We start from the raw sequence: 19,162 nt of genomic DNA on the forward strand, positions 1-19,162 counted from the left end.
AATGCTGGTAAACTATAAAGACATAGGCTTTTTTAAAAAACTCAGATACGGCTGAGCATGGTGACTCACGCCTGTAATCCCAGCAACACCTTAGGAGACCAAGGCAGGTGGATCACTTGAGGTCGGTCAGGAGTTCAAGACCAGCCTGGATAACATGGCGAAACCCCATCTCTACAAAAATCCAAAAAAAATTAGATGGGCATGATGGCAGGTGCCTGTAATCCCAGCTACTCAGGAGGCTGAGGCAGGAGAATCGCTTGAACCCAGGAGTCCGAGGTTGCAACGAGCTGAGATTGCACCATTGCACTCCAGCCTGGCAACAGAGCTGGGTTTGTAGCCAGTTTCTCCCACAACAGTTGTTAATCTAGTTATCTCCATCTGCAGATGGACCTTGCACCTACTGGGCACAAAGTAAGAGCCCAGTTAATATTGACTGGTCGGTTGATCAGTAGATACAGAAATGCATTATTTCCCTAATTTTTTTCCACTGTGTGGATGAAACAAGATTTCATCTGATTAAGGTCAGGGAGCATATGGTATTTCTTGATGCCTTCAAACTGAAATTGTTAAAATCTTTCTTCAGACAAATGTTTCATATGCCCCAAAAGAAATTAATGACAGTTAAGAATCCTGAATGGCCCCCAAAATGTTTCATTTCAAGGCAGTGCCAAACTCCAACTTCCCCAAGAAAAACATCCCTTTTAAAATGCCAAGCAAAACAGTCTAATTCAGTCGCGTCCAACTCAAAGAAATCAATGCCCGCTAACAAGTTCTCCCAGCAGCCGGGCCAGAGGAGGGAGAAAGCCTTAGAACGACAGGGCCCCACATGGCCTGAACGAGGCTCGCACAAAGCCCGGTTTATTAGGAACCACTGGAAAAGCTATAAAGCCCAGGCAGCCTTCCTGAGCCTGTCACAAATTGTCCACTTTGGAGAGAACAATGTCTTCCCTGTTCTTGCCATCTTGTTTGTTGATTTTCAGGCTCCATCAGTGTGAAATTGAGAGATCCGGCCCAGGTCCGTGGGGACAAATGGGGTGGCCCTCTTGTGTCAGGCCTTCTCTGAACATCCATTTTAACAAACCTCATACCTTCAGGGTCTACTCATGCAATTGCTACAGTCTCTACCCCAGTTTCTCGCCTCTGTATCGATGAAGAGATGAGATGCATTGTTTGCAAATGTAAAACCACATCTATCAAAAAATATGTTTATTATAAAGGTGTTAGACATAACAGCATAATAAAATCTTATGTGCCCATTACCCAGCTTCAACAATTATCAACTCCAGATCATGTCATTTCGAAGTTCATTCATTTAGCAGATATTCATTCAGTACATGTTATATCTCAGTACTGCTTAGGTTTTTTTGTGAGGTTTTTTGTTTTGTTTGTTTGTTTTTAAGACAGAGTTTGCCCTGTCACCCAGGCTGACATAGTGGCGTGATGTCGGCTCACCGTGACCTCTGCCTCCTGGGCTCGAGCTATTTTCTTGCCTCAGCCTCCTGAGTAGCTGAGATTACAGGTGTGTACCACCGTGCCCAGCTAATTTTATCCATTTTTAGTGGAGACGGGGCTTCACTATTTTGGCCAGGCTGGTCTTGAACTCCTGGCCTCAAGTGATCTACCCGCCTCAACATTCCAAAATACTGGATTACAGACATGAGCCATTGTACCTGGTTGACTGCACAGGGTTTTGAGACAGAGGTCTGAATATTGCAAAGTCTTGAGGCTCACAGAATTCAGAGCTTGATGGGAAAACAGACTATCACAATACAGAGCACACAGGCAACCCCAACGTGAGAGAGCTTCCTGAGGGAAATGGCATCTAAGCTAAGACTTGAAGGATAAATAGGAGAGGAGATTGCCCTGGGAGAGAAGAAGAGGAAACTGGAGAGGGGAGTGATTCAGGCAGAAGAAGCAGTTGACACAAAGTCCCAGGAATGAGAATGAACAAGGAAATTTTAGGAACGGAAGGAACATGAATGTGAATGGTGCTTTGAGTACCAAGGAACAGGTGACAGAAAGATGGGTAGACAGAGTACACATCAACAAATTGCAGAACGTCTTCTATGCCATGTAAAGTCACTTGAACTTCATCCTGCAGAGAAATGAGGAGCCCCTGTGAGGCGAAAAGGAAGGAAAGAACAGGACACACTTACTTTTTTTTTTTTTTTTTTTTTTTTTGAGTCTTCCTCTGTCACCCAGGCTAGAGTGCAGTGGCGCAATCTCAGCTCACTGCAACCTCTGCCTCTCAGGTTCAAGCGATTCTCCTGCCTCAGCCTCCCGAGTAGCTGGGATTACAGGCACCCGCCGTCACATGCCCGGCTAATTTTTGTATTTTTAGTAGAGGCGGGGGTTTCACCATGTTGGCCAGACTGGTCTTGAACTTCTGACCTTAGGTGATCTGCCTGCCTTGGCCTCCCAAAGTTCTGGGATTACAGGCTTGAGCCACCGAGCCCAGCCTCACATTTATGTTTTAGAAAGATCCCTCATCTGTAAGGTGGGGAATGGAGTGGGGTGGACACAGGTGCTGTGTAGGTGCAAAGGCTGGAGCTGTTTAGGAGGCCACTGCAATTTAATTAAGAGAGCTGGGAAATAACCGAGGAGATGTTGAGAAGTACGTGCTTGGGGAGGCAGGTTGGCTCTGGAGCTCTCGCTGGGGATTATGCTCTGCTTCCTCTGTAGGGTGGAAGGTTTGGGGTTTGGATGTGTGATTGTCCTAAGAGAGGGCATTGGAGACTGATTATGTATCAGAGAATGGGCCGCATGCTGAACCCAGACGTAGGCTCGGCAAGAAGCCCTAGAGACCACCTTCACTAAGCGCCATGGCACAAACAAGGAAACTGAGGCCCAGGTGAGTACAGAGATGATCCAAAGTCACAAGGGAAACTTGTGGTCAGGTCTTCCTCTCCTGACCCTTCCTCCACTGCTCTGTGCTTTAGCCAGCTGTCTCCCTTTATTTCACCAGTACCTCAGGAGAGTAGCAGAGCCTGGGAAAATGTGACAATTCAAATGGTGGCAGTGTGAAATTTATCTCTTATGCCACTCAAAAAAGAGAAGTTGTTTTAAAAAAAAAAAAATTATTCTGAGCAACAGCATCCCCTACATTTCACATGCTACATTTTTCATGCCTGCATTTGCTTCCACCAGCTCTTGGAATGTGGATGAAAAGGTTTTTCATTTCTCATGGTTACTAACATCCATCTTCAAAAAACCTTAGGATGAAATATTACAGTATGAACCTTGTTGACTTGTTTTACAGACTAACAATATCTTGGACTCCACGGATTTAATTTACCAAAGGTGTCTGGCATTACCTGAGGCAGATCCTGCTAATGTCTTCACTTTGGTGTGTATTCTTTACTATGTAAAATGTCGGGGGTCTGTCATTTCTAATGCCCTGTTGGCATCTAAAATACTGTTTCCAAATTTTAGGTAAATCCAACCATTATGGAAGTAGCATTCTTCTTTCTTTTTTTCTTTTCCCCAAGACAGGGTCTCAGATCACCAGTGCAGTGGTGTGATCCCAGCTCACTACAGGCTAAACTTCCTGGGCTCAGGTGATCCTCCTATCTCAGTCTCCAGGATAAGCTGGGACTACAGGCACACATCACCACATCTGTCTAATTTTTTTGTATTTTTTGTAGAGCCGGGGTTTTGCCATGTTGCCCAGGCTGGTCTTGAACTCCTGTGCTCAAATAATCTGTCCACCTCAGCCTCCCAAAGTGCTGGGATTACAGGCACGAGCCACCATGCCTTGCCAAAGCTGTGTCATTCTTTTTACTATTTTTGTATTATTCAGAGAACTAATCAATTTACTAAGTAAAGTAAAGAATTAGCAGCCATGTGACTAACTGAGCTAGTACCTACAGAATTCAAGTCAGTAATTCAACCTCCTGTGTAGGCTTGGAAATATGGAATTAGTAATTAGTCATTGAATTCCTATTATTTGCTGAGTGTGAGAGGATGACAAATTTAAATTTTGGTCTAAGATGATGAATGTGGTCAAAAGTCCTTAATTACTCCTAGAAACTATCATAAATAGGCATTGGGAGAATATGAACCAATGATATCACTCTCATAGATTACAGTCATCAGCATCAGTTAACAATGACTGTCTCTTGGATATGGTAAGGTCAAGGAGCGTGACAGCCAGGAGGCGGGACTGGGGAGCCAGTTCTACTCCTTACTCGCACTAACAGAAATCATCCTCACTGGTCTGCAGTTTACTCATCAAATAGCTGGGAGCAGGAGGGAGTAGTTATTGAAATAACGTTTATAGGAATATTTTATAAATGTTTATACCTCAGGGTAAAAAAAAAGTCAACATTTTTATAATAAAGATAAGTATACAGAACATGTGTTTTTATAGGGTTCTACTATTCTCTAGGAATAATTTCTTTGGTAAAAATATACATATGTATGTCTATATTAGATATAGATATACCTACTGAATTTTTAAAATTGTAAACCTCCATGATAAGAAAATATTGTAGTTTGAACAGACGCATTTTTTTTTTTTGAGATGGAGCTTCCCTCTGTTACCCAGGTTGAAGTGTAGTGGGGCAATCTCAACTCACCGCAACCCCCGCCTCCCAGGTTCGAGCGATTCTCCTGCCTCAGTCTCCCAAGTAGCTGGGATTACAGGTACACACCACCACGCCTGGCTAATTTCTGCATTTTTAGTATTTTTAGTAGAGACGGGGTTTCACCATGTTGGCCAGACTGCTCTTGAACTCCTGACCTCAGGTGATCTGCCTGCCTCAGCCTCCCAAAGTGCGGAGATTACAGGCATGAGCCACCACACCTGGCAACAAATGTAATTTTTATGGAGCTGAGGATCCCGGAAAAACATTCTAAAGCTTCAAAAATGAGTTTTAAATGTTTCTTTTCAATTTTCTGATATCAAATGTAATAACTCCTGTCCTGCTCTTTGGGGATATAGAATGCTACAGGAAAAGAAACAGGAGCTTTAGTTTATTTCATATTTGTTTTTCTTTTTAGTTAGTTAGCAAATATAAAAAGTGGGGAGAAAGCACAGTTAGATCTTGGAATCTTAGGACTTTGGCACATGGACTCTTTGTATTCCTGTCATTTAAAACGTTGTTTAGTTAATTCACATTTATTTATTAGAACATTCAAAATTAAAACAGGGGCTGGGTGCGGTAGCTTCTGTCTGTAATCCCAGCACTTTGGTAGGCTGAGGTGAGCAGATCACTTGAGGTCAGGAGTTCGAGACCAGCCTGGCCAACATGGTGAAACCCCGTCTCTACGAAAAATACAAAAATTAGCCAGGCATGCTGGCAGTTGCCTGTAGTCCCAACTACTCAGGAGGCTGAGGCAGGAGAATCGCTTGAACCTGGAAGTTGGAGGTTGCAGTGAGCCAAGATTGCGCCACTGCACTCCAGCCTAGGTGACAGCGCGAGAGAGACTCAGTCTCAACACAAACAAACAAACAAAAAACCAAAACAACACAAAATTAAAATAGCACAGCCTTACAGTTGTCAGGACCAGTAGGCTACACACACCAAGATAACATGGAAAGGCTTATTGATCACATATTGAGGCTCTCTAAGCAGAACAGGGCAGGACCCCAAGCAGGCCCAAAACTGGCAGAGAAAGGAGCATGGTTTGGGGTTCACGGTGGGACTGAGTGGAGGGTTCTCCTTTGCAAGGACCAGGACTTGCGTGGTTTGAACTTCCTGCAGGTGCTGCCCAAGGAGAGAGCACCGGCACTTTTGTGTCAGCTTGCCCAGATATCGGGCGGACGGAGGAGTAGGAGTGATGGTGACTAGAAGCTGCCAATGGCCAGACATTTAAAAAATTGATTCTGTATCACAGACTCTTTATTACAACAATGTGAAGAATAAAATATATAGTCAGTCTCCATCCCGCCCTTTCCAACCACCATTCTCTCACCCAAGGCAACAACTCTTCACTTTTTTCAGCTCCTATGCTCTATACATCCTTACAGAGATAGTCTATGTATACACAGACATATGTGTGTACACACACACACACACACACACACACACACCCCTCATTCCCTTTACAAGGAACAAAGAGTTAGACACCAGCTAGACTGGGGTTTGTTTATATTCCTTCAAACCTGCTCTGCTATTTTCTAGATATGATTCGTTGGGCAAGATTTTTCACCTTTATGAGTTTCTGAAGTTTTTACAGTCTTCTGTAAAATGCATATGAGACTAATGCCTGCATGCATTGTTATTGTATGGAATAAATGATGTGTCTTTGGAACAGTATTAGGAACGTTATAGATGGTGTCCTTTTTATCTTGTTTTTCTTCAACTTCTTGAGCTGCACTTCATCAGCCTCATTTGAAATTTCCCCTTCCTTTGTTGACTCTGAAATACCAGGAATTTTCTAGGCTTTCCTCCTTGGCCTTTTTCTCATTTCACTTGACTCATTCTCCCTGGCTAAGCTTGACTGTGTCAGTGGCCTTGAGACAGCCTATGGACTGATGATTCCACTCAGCTGTGTCTCCTGAGGTCCACACAGAAGCTACAAATATCTGCTGAGCGTCACGATATAAATGTCTAGCAGCACTTCAAAATTAGCAATATGGCCCAGGCGCGGTGGCTCATGCCTGTAATCCCAGCAAGCACTTCAGGAGGCCGAGTGGGTGGTTCACGAGCTCAGGAGTTCAAGACCAGCCTGGCCAAGATGGAGAAAATGTGTCTCTACTAAAACTACAAAAATTAGCCAGGCGTGGCGGCAGGAGCCTGTAATCCCAGCTACTCAGGAGGCTGAGACAGGAGAATTGCCTGAAGCTGGGTGGCAGAGGTTGCAGTGAGCCGAGATCGCACCACTGCACTCCAGCCTGGGTGACAGAGTGAGACTCCATCTCAAAAAAAAAAAATTAGCAATATGTCTTCCCCTGTCCCCAGACTTTTCTTTTCCTGAGTTTTCTATCTCAGCAAATGGTTCCCTTTCGACCTAGAAACTTGGAGGTATAATTCTTGACCTTGCTCTTGTTCTCATTTCGAACCTCCAATCAATCTTCAAATTTTGACCACATTACTCTGAATTATCTCTTGATCTGTTCACTTAGTTCTAACCCATTTAAAACTTTCCTGGATCAAGTCACAAGCATTTCTCAAAACATTATTGCAGGCCAAGCGTGGTGGGTCACACCTGTAATCCCAGCACTTTGGGAGGCTGAGGTGGGTGGATCACCTGAGATCAGGAGTTTGAGACCAGCCTGGCCAACATGGTGAAACCCTGTCTCTACTAAAAACACACAAATTAGCTGGACGTGGTGGCGGGCGCCTGTAATCCCAGCTACTTAGGAAGCCGAGGCAGGAGAATCGCTTGACCCTGAGAGGCGGAGGTTGCAATGAGTTGAGATCGTGCCACTGCACTCCAGCTTGGGTGACAGAGTGACAGTCCATCTCAAAATAAATAAATAAATAAATAAATAAATAAATAAATAAATATATACACACACATATATATATTATTGCAACAGCTTGTCCCTGGTCTGCTTTCCAGTGATGCCTGCTTCTAAGTAACACTAGAGAACAGAGAGATCTTTCACAAACACACACATGATTGTGTTGACTTCCTGACTAAATGTTGTCAGGGGATACTCTTCTCCACCTAGATAGGGTTCAGACTCTTTAAATTGATTCAGTCTTCTCTCTCGGATTCTGTCTCTCTGTTTCCTGGTCTCTAGGGATCCTATCCAATTCCAGTAGGTTTAAATACCTTTGTATGCTAATACTTCCAAATTCACATCTCCTAGACTCCCACTCAGACCTCCCTACCCTAAGCCCAAGCCTCTTTTACATCAACCTGCCTGACATCTCCATTTGAATGACTCATAGCCATCTCAAAAATCTGTCTTTAGCAGGATTCTTGATTTTCCTCCCTAGTCCCCTCTGTTCAGTAAACCATTCAACTGCTCAAGTAAGAAAACACACTAGGAATTATCTTTGATTCTTTTTTTTTCTCAGCCTGCACTTACAATCCATCTGAAGTCCTGTTAATTCGATCTTTAAAACTTCTGCCAAACCTGTCCATTTATTCATGTTTTTATTTACATGACCTGTCCAAGTCATCATCATCTTTCTTATTCCTACCCTTGCCCCCTCCCCAATTCACTCTAATACAAAGCAGCCAAAGGAGTCTTTAAAGATATAAACTAGATGTCTCTCTTGCTGAAAAACTTCTCAGTGATTTCCCATTGCTTTTAAAATAAAATCCAAAGTCCTTACCATGATTTGGTTGCCCTATTCAGACTATACGGACCCTTACTACCCTCCCATTCACCACACCATGATAGGAGGTCATGTTCTTTCTCATTCACGGAATCCCAAGCATCTAGGACAGTGCCTCCTACACAGGAGACACACAATAAATGTTTGTTGAAAGAATGAGTAAGTGAGTGGCTTACAAGACCCTTCCTGGTCTGGTTTTTGTTTCTGCTGTTCTCTTTCTACTCCCCCATGTCACAATCTATGTTCCATCAAACGCTAGGAGCAGAATGAGACTAGGCAATATCTCTCTTACAAGCACTTTGAGTGGTGGCAGCAGAAATCAAGTGAGAGAACCCCAAGAGATAGCTGCAAACTCAATGACAGAATAAAGAGTAATTAACTGAGCCGCCCTTCCTCCCTGGATGGACTTCTTGGGCTCCTCTCAGCTCACACCTTGAGGGTTTTTTTAATTTAGTAAAATATAAATAACATAAAATTCACCATTTTAGGCATACAATTCAATGGCACTATTTATTTCCAGAACTCTTTTATCTTCCTGATATAGTTCAGATGTTGTCTCCTCTAAATTTCACGTGGAATTGTAATCCCCAGTGTTGGAGGCATGATCTGGTGGGAGGCAATTGAGTCATGAGGGCAAATCCCTCATGGCTGGATGCTGTCCTCATGATAGTGAGTTATCAGGCGATCTGGTTGTTTAAAAATATGCGGTACCTCCCTCCTCTACTCTATTTCTTGCTCCTCCTCTTGCCATGTGACAGGCCTGCTCCCACTTCGCCATCCACCATGAGAAAAACCTCCCTTAGGCCTCCCCAAAAGCTGGACAGATGCCAGTGCCATGCTTCCTGTACTGCCTGCAGAACCATGAACCAATTAAATTGTTTTTCTTGATAAATGACCCAGTCTCAGGTATTTCTTTTTTTTTTTTTTTTTTTTTTTTGAGACGGAGTCTTGCTCTGTCCCCCAGGCTGGAGTGCAGTGGCCGGATCTCAGCTCACTGTAAGCTCCGCCTCCTGGGTTTACGCCATTCTCCTGCCTCAACCTCCCGAGTAGCTGGGACTACAGGCGCCCGCCACCTCGCCCGGCTAGTTTTTTGTATTTTTTAGTAGAGACGGGGTTTCACCGTGTTAGCCAGGATGGTCTCGATCTCCTGACCTTGTGATCCGCCCGTCTCGGCCTTCCAAAGTGCTGGGATTACAGGCTTGAGCCACTGCGCCCGGCCTCAGTTATTTCTTTATAGCAATGCAAGAATGGCCTGATACACGTCTCAAACAGAAATTCTATATCCACCAAACAATTACTCCCCATTCTCCCCTCTTCTCAGCCTTTAGTAACCTCTATTCTACTTTCTGTCTCTATGAATTTGCCTATTCTTGGCTCCTCATATAAATGGAGTCATACAATATTTGTCCTTTTGCGTCTGTCATCTTTCACTTAACATCATGTTTTTAAGGTTCATCTACGTCATAGCGTGTATCAGAATTCCACTCCTTTTTATGGCTGAATGATATTTGAGTTTGTTTTTAATTCACCTGTCCAACAAATATTAATTGAATACTTTATCCATCCAAGCACTTTTCTAGATTCTATGGAGATAGCAATAAGCGAAAGAGACAAAATTATTGCTTAATTCTTACAAATAAACAAGTGATTATATACTATGTCAGATGGTGACAAGGGCTATAGAAAAAAAAAACTGTATTGCAGAGAGGAACTGTAGAGGAAGAAGAGATCTCAGAGGCAGAGTGGAATCATTCGTGTAGTTCTTTGAGAGCTAGAGTAAGGATTTTGGATTTTACTCTGAAATCAGAAGTCAATAGAAAGTCTGGAGCTGGGATGGGTGCGGTGGCTCACACCTGTAATCCCAGCCCTTTAGGAGGCCGAGGAGGGTGGATCGCTTGAGACCAGGAGTTCAAGACCAGCCTGGCCAACATGATGAAACCCTGTCTCTACTAAAACGACAAAAAAAATTAGTTGGTCATCATGGCACACTCCTGTAATCCCAGGGAGGCTGAGGCATAAGAATTGCTTGAATCCAGGCGGCAGAGGCTGCAGTGAACCCTGGGATCCAACAAAGCAAGACTCTGTCTCAGAAAAAAGAAAGAAAGTCTGCAGCTGTAGAGTGACATTTTCAAGGATAACTGTTTTGAAGGATAACTTTGGCTTCAGTGTTGAAATGAGACTATGACAGGAAATATGGTAAAGGAAAGGAGAAAGATCAGCGAGGGGTGTGCATTAGTCAAGGTTCCCCAGAGAATCAGAAGCAATAAGAGGGTGTGTGTGTGTGTGTGTGTGTGTGCGCGCATCTGTGTGTTACATGGGGAGAGATATACTTTAAGGAATTGGCTCATGTAATTGTGGGGGGTGTCAAGTCTGAAATCTGCAGGGCAGGCCAGCAGGCTGGAAATTCAAGTAAGAGCTGATGTTGCAGTCTTCATTCTGAAGTCCACAGGATAGGATAGGAAGGTTCGAAACTCAGTCAGGGTTTCCATGTTGCAATATTGAGGCCAAATTCCTTTTGAGGCAGAATATACTCCATGCCTCGTTTGCAGTCAACCTCTGGCATTTCTTGGGCTGTGGATGCATCAACCCAATTTCTGCCTTACGTGGCATTCTCTCTGTGTGTATATCTGTGTCCAAATTTCCCCTTTGTATAAGGATACCAGTCATGCTGGAATAGGGTGGCCTTCATCTTACTAATTACATCTGCTGCAATGCTATTTCCAAGTAAGGTCATATTCCAAGGTACTAGGGACTAGGATTTTAATACGTAAATTTTGGGAGGTGCAAGTCAACATATAACACAGGGTAACAGCTGTGAATATGAAGTAGTTGGATTTGGCCAGAGAATTTTAAAAAGAGAGTCTGGGATACTCCAATGATGTTTTTCACCTGAACAAAAATAGTTAAATTGCCATTTACTAAGCTGGTGAAGACTGCAAGAGGAGAAAGTTTGGAGAAGAATAACAAGGGTTCAGTTTTTATATAAGTTTCAAAGCACCATATCCGGCGGGGCATGGTGGCTCATGCCTATAATGCCACCACTTTGGGAGGCCAAGGTGGGAGGATCACATGAGATCAGAAGTTCGAGATCAGTCTGACCAACACGGTGAAACCCCATATCTACTAAAAATACAAAAATTAGCTGGGCAAGGTGGCGCATGCCTGTAATCCCAGCTACTAAGGAGGCTGAGGCAGGAGAATCGTTTGAACCCAGGAGGTGGAGGTTGCAGTGAGCTGAGATCACACCACTCTACTCCAGCCTGGGTGGCAGAATAAGACTCTGGGAAAAAAAAAAAAAAAAAAAAAAAAAAAAAAAAACCAAAACAAAACAAAAAACACCATCTCCTACCCTACGTCCCTTACTTGGCTAGTAATGCCTGTGGCGAGAACAGAGGACCCAGTTATCTGCAGGAGCAGGGCAGACAGAGCCTTTGAGTGTTTCCCTTCCCTAGACATACAAGTCATCTAAGTAGCTCTCATGTCTGGCCCACTCCACTTCCCTTTCCAGCCCCTCCTCCCTCCTTATCATTGCCTCCATTACACATCTCTTTATGACATCTCCACATAAGCCCTAGGCATAAATACATTTTAAAAGTTATTAAAAGAATGGAACAAGTCAGAACTGATTATGAGCTGCAGAAATATTCTTTTTAAGAGTTGTATGTTCACGAGGAACATTGAGATTCTGAAGGAACCTTAATAATGGAAACATATTATGAAGAGTTGGGTTCACCTCAAATTAATGTTAACCTGTGACTCTAGTAGCCAGGAGCTGTTATTTATATTGCCACCTTTCAATCTGCATAATTTATGGTCAGTGCAGGGGAAGATTTGCCTTTATAGTTTTCACTGTCAGCTAGATTCTTCGATCCAAGTGGAGGAATTACATTTCCAAATAACAGAAAGTTAAAATGTATAATATGACTAAACTACAACAAAGTGGAACTTAAAAATAAAGTCCAGGAGAAAATAGGTCATTTCATAAAACTAACTTCAAATTCTGTTAGAACCGTGACTTTAATTCTAAAGGCTCTCAGAAAGTTTTGGTACAGGAGTCCTTTATTCTGCTATGAAATGCTGCTGTTTAAGCATGAGAGAAAACCTTCCATTTGAAGTGGGCAAGACATTGTTCATATGGATTTAGGCTGTGGCGATTTTCGTTTGCATAAAGGCACTCTGGTTGCTGTTCAGTAGTCAACATGATTGATTAGGGATGTGGTGGTTCAATCGGAATAAAGTATTCCCCAAATAATCTGGATCCCTAAGGGCCAGTGCGTCCAGGAATATGGTCCTGATAATTCCAATCTGTGGCTAATATTATTAAAAGCCTTAGACTGTCAAATAGAATCTGGCCTAAAAGGAGGACAAGGCTCTCTGAAGTGCAGCCCAAAGTGCAGCCCTTCGGGCAGCTGAAGGTCTTTTCTCAGATCGAATTTTTTGGCTACATTGATACTCTTCGGCTTCGTCCTTGCCAGAAGTGCGGAAGGATTCCAGCACCCCACAACTTGCTTGATTCACCCTCATCCCTTCCCCTAACTGGAGAAGCCGCTGGGTTCCGCGAGCCAGACTCGCGGTGGCTTCAGAGAAGCAGGCGAGCAGGCGGCTGATCCGGAGGCCAGTGTGGGGCCGGCAAGCGGTGACTGTCTCCAGAGGAGCAAAGGAGCTGAGTCTTGTTTTTCTTGGATCAGGTTTGGGACTTTTATTCTGTCTGACCATTTCCACCACTTCCCTCACAAGAGTCTCTGTCTCAAAGCACAGGACCGAAGCAAAATGCCTAATGAAGCGTGCCCAAGGAAGGGGCAGGGGCGTGCAAGTGACTCGGGAAGAAGGACTGGGGTGAGGGGAGAAACGAGGTTACGAGTTCGCACGTTCTCACAAAACCATTTGAAAACAGGAGCTGGAGACGACAAATTCTGCAACCCACGAAAGGCCTTTGGAGCTGGCTCCGGCTCCTCGAAGTTGGGCGTGCGTCGCAGAAGAGTGCTGGGCGCTCCCTTTCAGCATTTTCGGCTTTGTTCAAGCCCTTGCGTAGGGTCAGGAAAGTCGTGGGTGGGCTCATCAGGCTTTAGGTCTCCAGGAACCCGGCTGGTCCTCTCTCGACTTCTTAGCGTAGGGTCCCGCCGGCCCGGGCGCCCTTGGCCGCCGAAGTTCCCGCCCTCGCCGAGGGCCCTAGCTCCGGAGCGGGGCGCAGACGCGGCCGCCGCCCCGCAGTGCCCCGCAGGTGCCTCCCAGGACCAGCTGCCGGGCGGAGGCCGAGCACACATGGCGGCAGCTGAGCCTCCACACCCCAAGTCCCAGCCGGAGGGTCGCGTCCCCTGTCCTCCTCCCGGGCGAGACGAACGCTCAGCAGCTCATTCCCTGGGCGCCAAGACTGATTTCCAAGTCGCCCACTTTACCCCCTCCAGGAAGCTGTTGGCGCTTCTCCAGAAGCCTCCTCGGCTCCCAGCTCCAGCCCCTAAAATAAAAGCACCTTGCCAGAGAGCGGGGGAGGGGAGCAGCTGAACGGGGAGAATGAAAATACTAGGAGAACGACCCCATTCTCCAGGAAAAGGTAATGAGGGGAAGTGAAACAGTGTGAACTTACTCGGAAATGCAAACCGAGTTCAACTCACCCGGGGGCAAACAAACGACAGAAAGACAAATCAGCCACCGCACTCGCGGCTTTCCCAGAAAAGGCCTCATGAATGAGAATGGGTTGCTAGGTTTCCTTCCCTCTCTCCTGACAATCGCTTCCCACAAGACTTCCACCGCCGAAAGAAAACAGGCCGGGCCTGGTGACTGCGGAGTGAGGGAACCGCGCCAGGCCCACGAGGCCGCCCGCGACCGCTCCCGCCTTCAGGACCCTGGAGAGCGGCCGCCGCGCCCCTGGGACCCACGCCCAACCCAGAGCACCCGCGCTCGCCTCCCGCGCCTCACCACCCCGGCACTTTATTCGCTGCTTCCCGCCTCCACCTTCATTTTTTTTTTGGCAACCACCGCTCTTGTTTTTCACAGACAGATTAAATTGTTTTTTGTTTGGCATGAGGGGGTGTTTGGATTGGCCGAGCTACATTCCGGTTTGTAACTACACTAAACGTCAGTGCACCAAGAAACTTAGAGCGTCTCAAAGATGAGAGCCTGAACGAGGCAGGTGACCTTAAAAAGCCACTGAGTTCAATCCCTTTATAAATGAACTCAGAAAATAAAGAGCTTTTCCCAGTATTAGCCATTAAGTTCGTGGCAAGGTTGAGTGTAGAACCGTGGGTTTCTGACTTCTAAACTAATGCTTCCCTCCACTTTCCAAGGGGAAAAAAAAAATCCTCAACGCTTAGGTCTCCTAAGCAACAAGTGGAAGGTGGAAAGGCCGGTGTTCCCGAGAATAAGAAGGACACATGGAGTTTGGAAAGGGGGTCCGTAGAGGGTTCACTTGTAGTAGCAGCCCTAACATGGAATCCCGGTGTTCCCTGCTCCACGTAACATAACCACAGCCGCAATGGCCAGTCCCTTTCTCCAACCATCCTGTGAAGGGTCTGGGGCCCTTCAGCCACCTTCAGCCAGTATCTGGACCTTCCGTAGGCAACAATCCCAATAGAATCTAGTAGCCAAGGCGAACTCTATGCCTCTGGCAGGCAGAACCCTGGGCACTTAGGGAGATGCGAAAGGGCAGGGGGAACAAGGGAAGATCAGAGAACGGAGGGGAAGAGTAACAGTTACAAAAGTGAACTAAGATTTTCATCCAAATTCTGAAGAACCAGGAGATGTGAACACAGACCCTTCTGCATAGCGCATGTCACATTCAGCGCACGTAAGAGTCCCCTGGGAATGCTACTATGCAGATTCCGATGCAGTAGCCTGGGTGGGGCTCAAGAGTATTTCTAACAAGCTCCTAGGTGTTGGCGAAGCTGCTGGCCCACGGACCACACTTCAAGTAGCACGGAGTTAGGAAAAACAGGAGTGGGAGGGGAAAGAATCTAACTGTAGGCCTTTCCTTTTGCTTTCACCAACCTTCTCTTGCACCCCCAAAGTAACGCCTCAAAACTCTGTAGTAAAGAGCCCCGTCTAAGCGGCCGGACACCACATTAACCGTATGCTGCTTTTGTTTCTCTCTCCCTGCCCCAGCCCTTCCCGCCTGCACAGCTCCCATACTCGCCTGCCGCCCCGAAGCTGCTCGGCCTCCTTTATAGCCCGCTTTCCAGTCTCACAAGGTTCTTCTCTCACCTTCTCCGGCGACCCCCTCCTGAAGCTCCCCGGAGGCGCCCGAACTTCTCCCCCCTGCTTCCCGCCCTGCCGGCCGCCCGGCTCTCGCGGGGGCACGAGGAGCTGCCAGGCCGCCTCTCGCTCCTGCTCGGGGCGGCGCTGGCACTGCCCGGCCGACCCTCGGGGGGTCGTCCGCTGAGGCCCGCCCGTCCGGTCGGCAAGCCCAGGGAAGAAGACGCCACCGCTGGGCAGAGCTCGCCCATGCCGGTGAGTATCGTGGTCTCCATTACGCCCCACACCCAGCCTCCCCAGGACACCAGCCTCTCCCGATTCTTCCTAACCCCGACTGACCCGCTCCGCCCGGGCCAGCAGCGGGGAAAGGCGGCAAGGTCGGTTAGGCCGGGACAAGGCTGGGCAAGTCATAGGACGGGACACTGGAGGCTCCCGGGACACCGCCCCTCCTCGCGGGAAGACACTCCAAGCTACTTTTTCCTGGGCCATTTCCTTTCCAGGGTCCAAGAAAACGGGAGGGAGCCCTCGCTCTTCCCTTTCAAACTGCCTTTCAAACTCCCGGCGTGTCGCTCTCCTCCCCCTACTCCGAGCCTCCCCCAGACGCGCCTCCGCCGGCTCCCCGCGCTCGCTCTCCCACTCCCCTGCCCTCTCGGCAGGCAAGGGAGGAAATGACGTGATGTTATTTTTGTGTCAGGTCAGTTTCCAGCTTCAGCTTAGCCCTCCGGGTTCCAGGGAACTACCCCCGCGGCCCCACCGGGTCCCACTCTCGAGGGGACGCTGCGGGCTACGGGGACACGCGGTGTTGCGAGTCTGGAGAGCTGGGCAGCTTGGTTCTCCCTCCCGCTGCTCCCTGGTCTACTCCTCTCCCCGGACTCGGGAGTCCCTGGAGAAGGGGACGCGGAGGGCGACTGCCGAGGGTCTCAGCGGGAGCCGGAGTCAGGGGTTAGTTCCTCCCCTTATCCCCCGCTCGTTTGCCGAGTGGGGCCTCCGCGCTCTGGCTAGCTGGGAGGCGGCGAGGGCCGCTTTCCAGGGCGGGAAGACCGGAGGCCGAGGCTGCGCCGGGGAGGGGCGGGAACAGAGCTCCGAGAGGTGCCCCGGGCCGCGGAGAAGGTAGGGGGCTGCCCTCTGTAGGCGGGCAGTCCACAGACGCAAAGCTCTGGGGACCAAGCACCCGCTCCGCGCCAGCCGCCCAACCCCGCTCCTCCCTCCCGCTCCCTTCATTCACAAGGTCCGAGCACGCAGTCCAGCACACTCGAGTCTCGCTCTGCCCCCGCGCGCCGAGGGGAGGCGATGACACAGAGGGCTTCGAGGACGCCCTCCACGCGCGCCTGGCTTCGTATCCACACTCCTGGGACTTGCTAATCCAGGGCTGGAGCAGTGAGGCTGCGGCCGGGGTGGAGGTCGCGCGCCGCTTGGGACCTCGGGGATACCCCTAGCGCCCGCCGCGGTGGAGTGCGCCGCCGCTGGAGGGAGGCGAGACGTGGGATTGCCCGGCCGGGTAAAGGGAGTGAGGGGGCGGGGAGGAGGCAGAGCAAGGGGAGGAAGAGGCCGGGAGAAAAGGGCTACAGCAAAGATCGAGAGCCGGAGAAAGGGGAAAGGCGCCCGGAGCAATCGCAGACGTAGAGAGGGCAGCCCTCGGCGCTGCAATAGAAAGAAGGCACCCGCCGGACGCATGCGCACGGCGGACGGAGGCGAGCCGGCCGGGGCTTCCCCTCCGGCTGGCGGGGTGGACAGTGGGCTCGTGAGTATCCTGGTTCCTCGACCTCTCTTTCTTCCTCTCGGGCTCTCCCTGAGGCTTCGTGCTGGAAAGTGGCCGAGGCTAGGAGGGGCGCGCAGCGCGTCCGGACCTCGGGGTGTCGCCGTTGCTGCTGGGCGGGAGCGGGTGCGAGTCGGGGGTTACTGCCGGTAGCTTTAGTGCGTGTTTGGGGGAGTGTGGCTGCGGGTGCGTCTGTGTCCGAAGAGGGCCTTCGCGCCACCAGGATCAGTATGTCCCGGGCCTGCCAGGGCGTCCGCGATTCCACCTCTGCGGCCTCGGGTCGGTGACTTGGTGGAGAACGCAGAAGTCTAGACTTTAGACCCTAGAAATCGCACTGATCACCCGAAGCGTATTTTGGAAAGTCCAGGCGGGTGGAAGCGTCGGCGTTCTCACCGTGTAGGGAGAGGATAAGGAAGGGGCCAGGCGCCCGGGGCGGGTGTTTTGAGCGCCGCTGGGAAGGGAAAGGAGACAGAGCCTCCTGGAATCAGAGCGCCTGCTTTTAGGAGAAGTGCAACCAGGGCAGGGGCACCGAGGGGCAGGGTGAGGAAGTGGGAGCCCGGCGCATGGACCCCAGAGGACCAACTAGGTGTGGGCGTTCACTCGGAGCCTCTGTTCATGCTCTTGAAAACCGAATGAACAGAGAAGTGCCCTCCACCCTTCGCCTGCGCCAAGGCAGTTAACGTGCAGGCGCCGCCGGGATTTTCCTGGAACAAATCCGGGCACTTGATCTTCCGCACCCTCGGAGCTGCCCTGGGAAGTCGGAACAAGTCTGGGCGCCCGGACTGCGGACTGGAAAGCAGGGAGCGGAGGGCGGGAGACTGGGGGCGGGAGGTGGGGGTGCGGGCTGCTGCTGGGGACCGAGGTGGGCGTTGGAGGGGAGGGTCTGTGTGCGCGGGTATCCTCCAGCGTTGGGGGAGCGGACAGGCCAGGGGCCTCTAGGGAAGCGGCGCTCCGGGACAGGGGTGGCTTTCCCGTCTCTGTGTGCGCCGCGATCCCCCCACCCAGCTCTGGCGGAGGAATGGGTGGGGGAGGAGCCCTGAGAGATGCAACTAGCTAACAGTGGGGTGGGCGTTTTGGGGAAAGGTTTGCGTGCGCTGCGGCCCTCCGGCTGCTAGAGAAGTGGGCGAGAGAGAGTGGGCGCCGGGAGGGGGTCTATAGGCGCCACGACCTCCCCCACCTCCCTCCACGCTTGTGGGGGAGTGAGTGGGGAAGGGGCATTGGGAGAGGCGGCGCGCCAACACTGAGTTGCAATGTGAGCTTCCCGGACTTGACAGCATCAAAGGAAAACCCTGGCGAGCAGCCAGGGCCAGCGAGCGACCCCAGCAGCAGGGACGAGGCGGTGCAGAGCGCTCGCGGACAGGCTAGGGGGATCCCTGGGGAGCAGCTGCTGCTCACGGACCACCGGCGATGCACGGGGTGGAGAAGTGAACGTGGTCGACAGGATTTCTATCCGGAAGGTGGACAGCGCTACAGGGGAATCTCCTCGATTCCTGTCCGTCTCATAATTTGGCAAAAGCTCGCGCCACTGCCCTCGACCTGGGCGACAGAGCGAGACTCCATCTCAAAAAAAAAAAAAAAAAAATTAGCAAAAGCCTGTCGCTCTTTGTCGACCTCCCCACATTCCCCAGTCACCTGGCTGGGGTTCGTTGGTATCAAAACCCCAGCCTTGGTGCCCTCGGTGTCGGCAGGACCCTCGCCCACTGGCTAGCGGAATCAGGCACCTGCACGCGGGCTCCTCATTGCCCTGGCGCGTGGGGAGCAAGGGGCTTCTGCATCAGTCTCCATCCACCCTGCTTGGGACACAGGTGGCAGGGCCCTGGAGTGGCTTGGCTTCATTTCACTCCTAGTGCCTCCACACCGTGGAATTGACTAAACAAATGTTCAAGTTCGCAAAACGGTCTGACTTCCTCCCCAAACTTGACAAGGACATTTCTAGTGAAATTACTCTGTAAGTTTTTTTGGCACAACCACAGTTTGCAAT

The 19,162-nt window shown here is 49.4% G+C and overlaps 1 protein-coding gene across 8 annotated transcripts in view; it reads left to right on the forward strand.

Moving 5' to 3' along the window:
* RGS20 (regulator of G protein signaling 20) overlaps positions 1 to 19,162 on the forward strand; it is a 109,457-nt gene that overhangs the window by 13,064 nt on the left and 77,231 nt on the right. For 2 of the 8 annotated variants that reach the window (XM_045398256.2, XM_073998815.1), the window contains exons 1-2: positions 14,844 to 15,021; positions 15,336 to 15,680. In XM_045398256.2, the coding sequence (XP_045254191.1) occupies positions 15,004 to 15,021; positions 15,336 to 15,680 (363 nt within the window). In that variant the 5' untranslated portion in view covers positions 14,844 to 15,003. Of the gene's footprint in view, positions 1 to 14,843; positions 15,022 to 15,335; positions 15,681 to 15,958; positions 16,368 to 16,401; positions 16,536 to 16,644; positions 16,924 to 16,953; positions 17,167 to 19,162 lie in introns of those variants that run through there. The other 6 variants (XM_045398255.3, XM_045398259.2, XM_045398260.3 and 3 more) reach the window with 6 other exon arrangements.

Source organism: Macaca fascicularis, chromosome 8 (assembly GCF_037993035.2).
Source record: "Macaca fascicularis isolate 582-1 chromosome 8, T2T-MFA8v1.1".
NCBI classification, from domain to species: domain Eukaryota; kingdom Metazoa; phylum Chordata; class Mammalia; order Primates; family Cercopithecidae; genus Macaca; species Macaca fascicularis.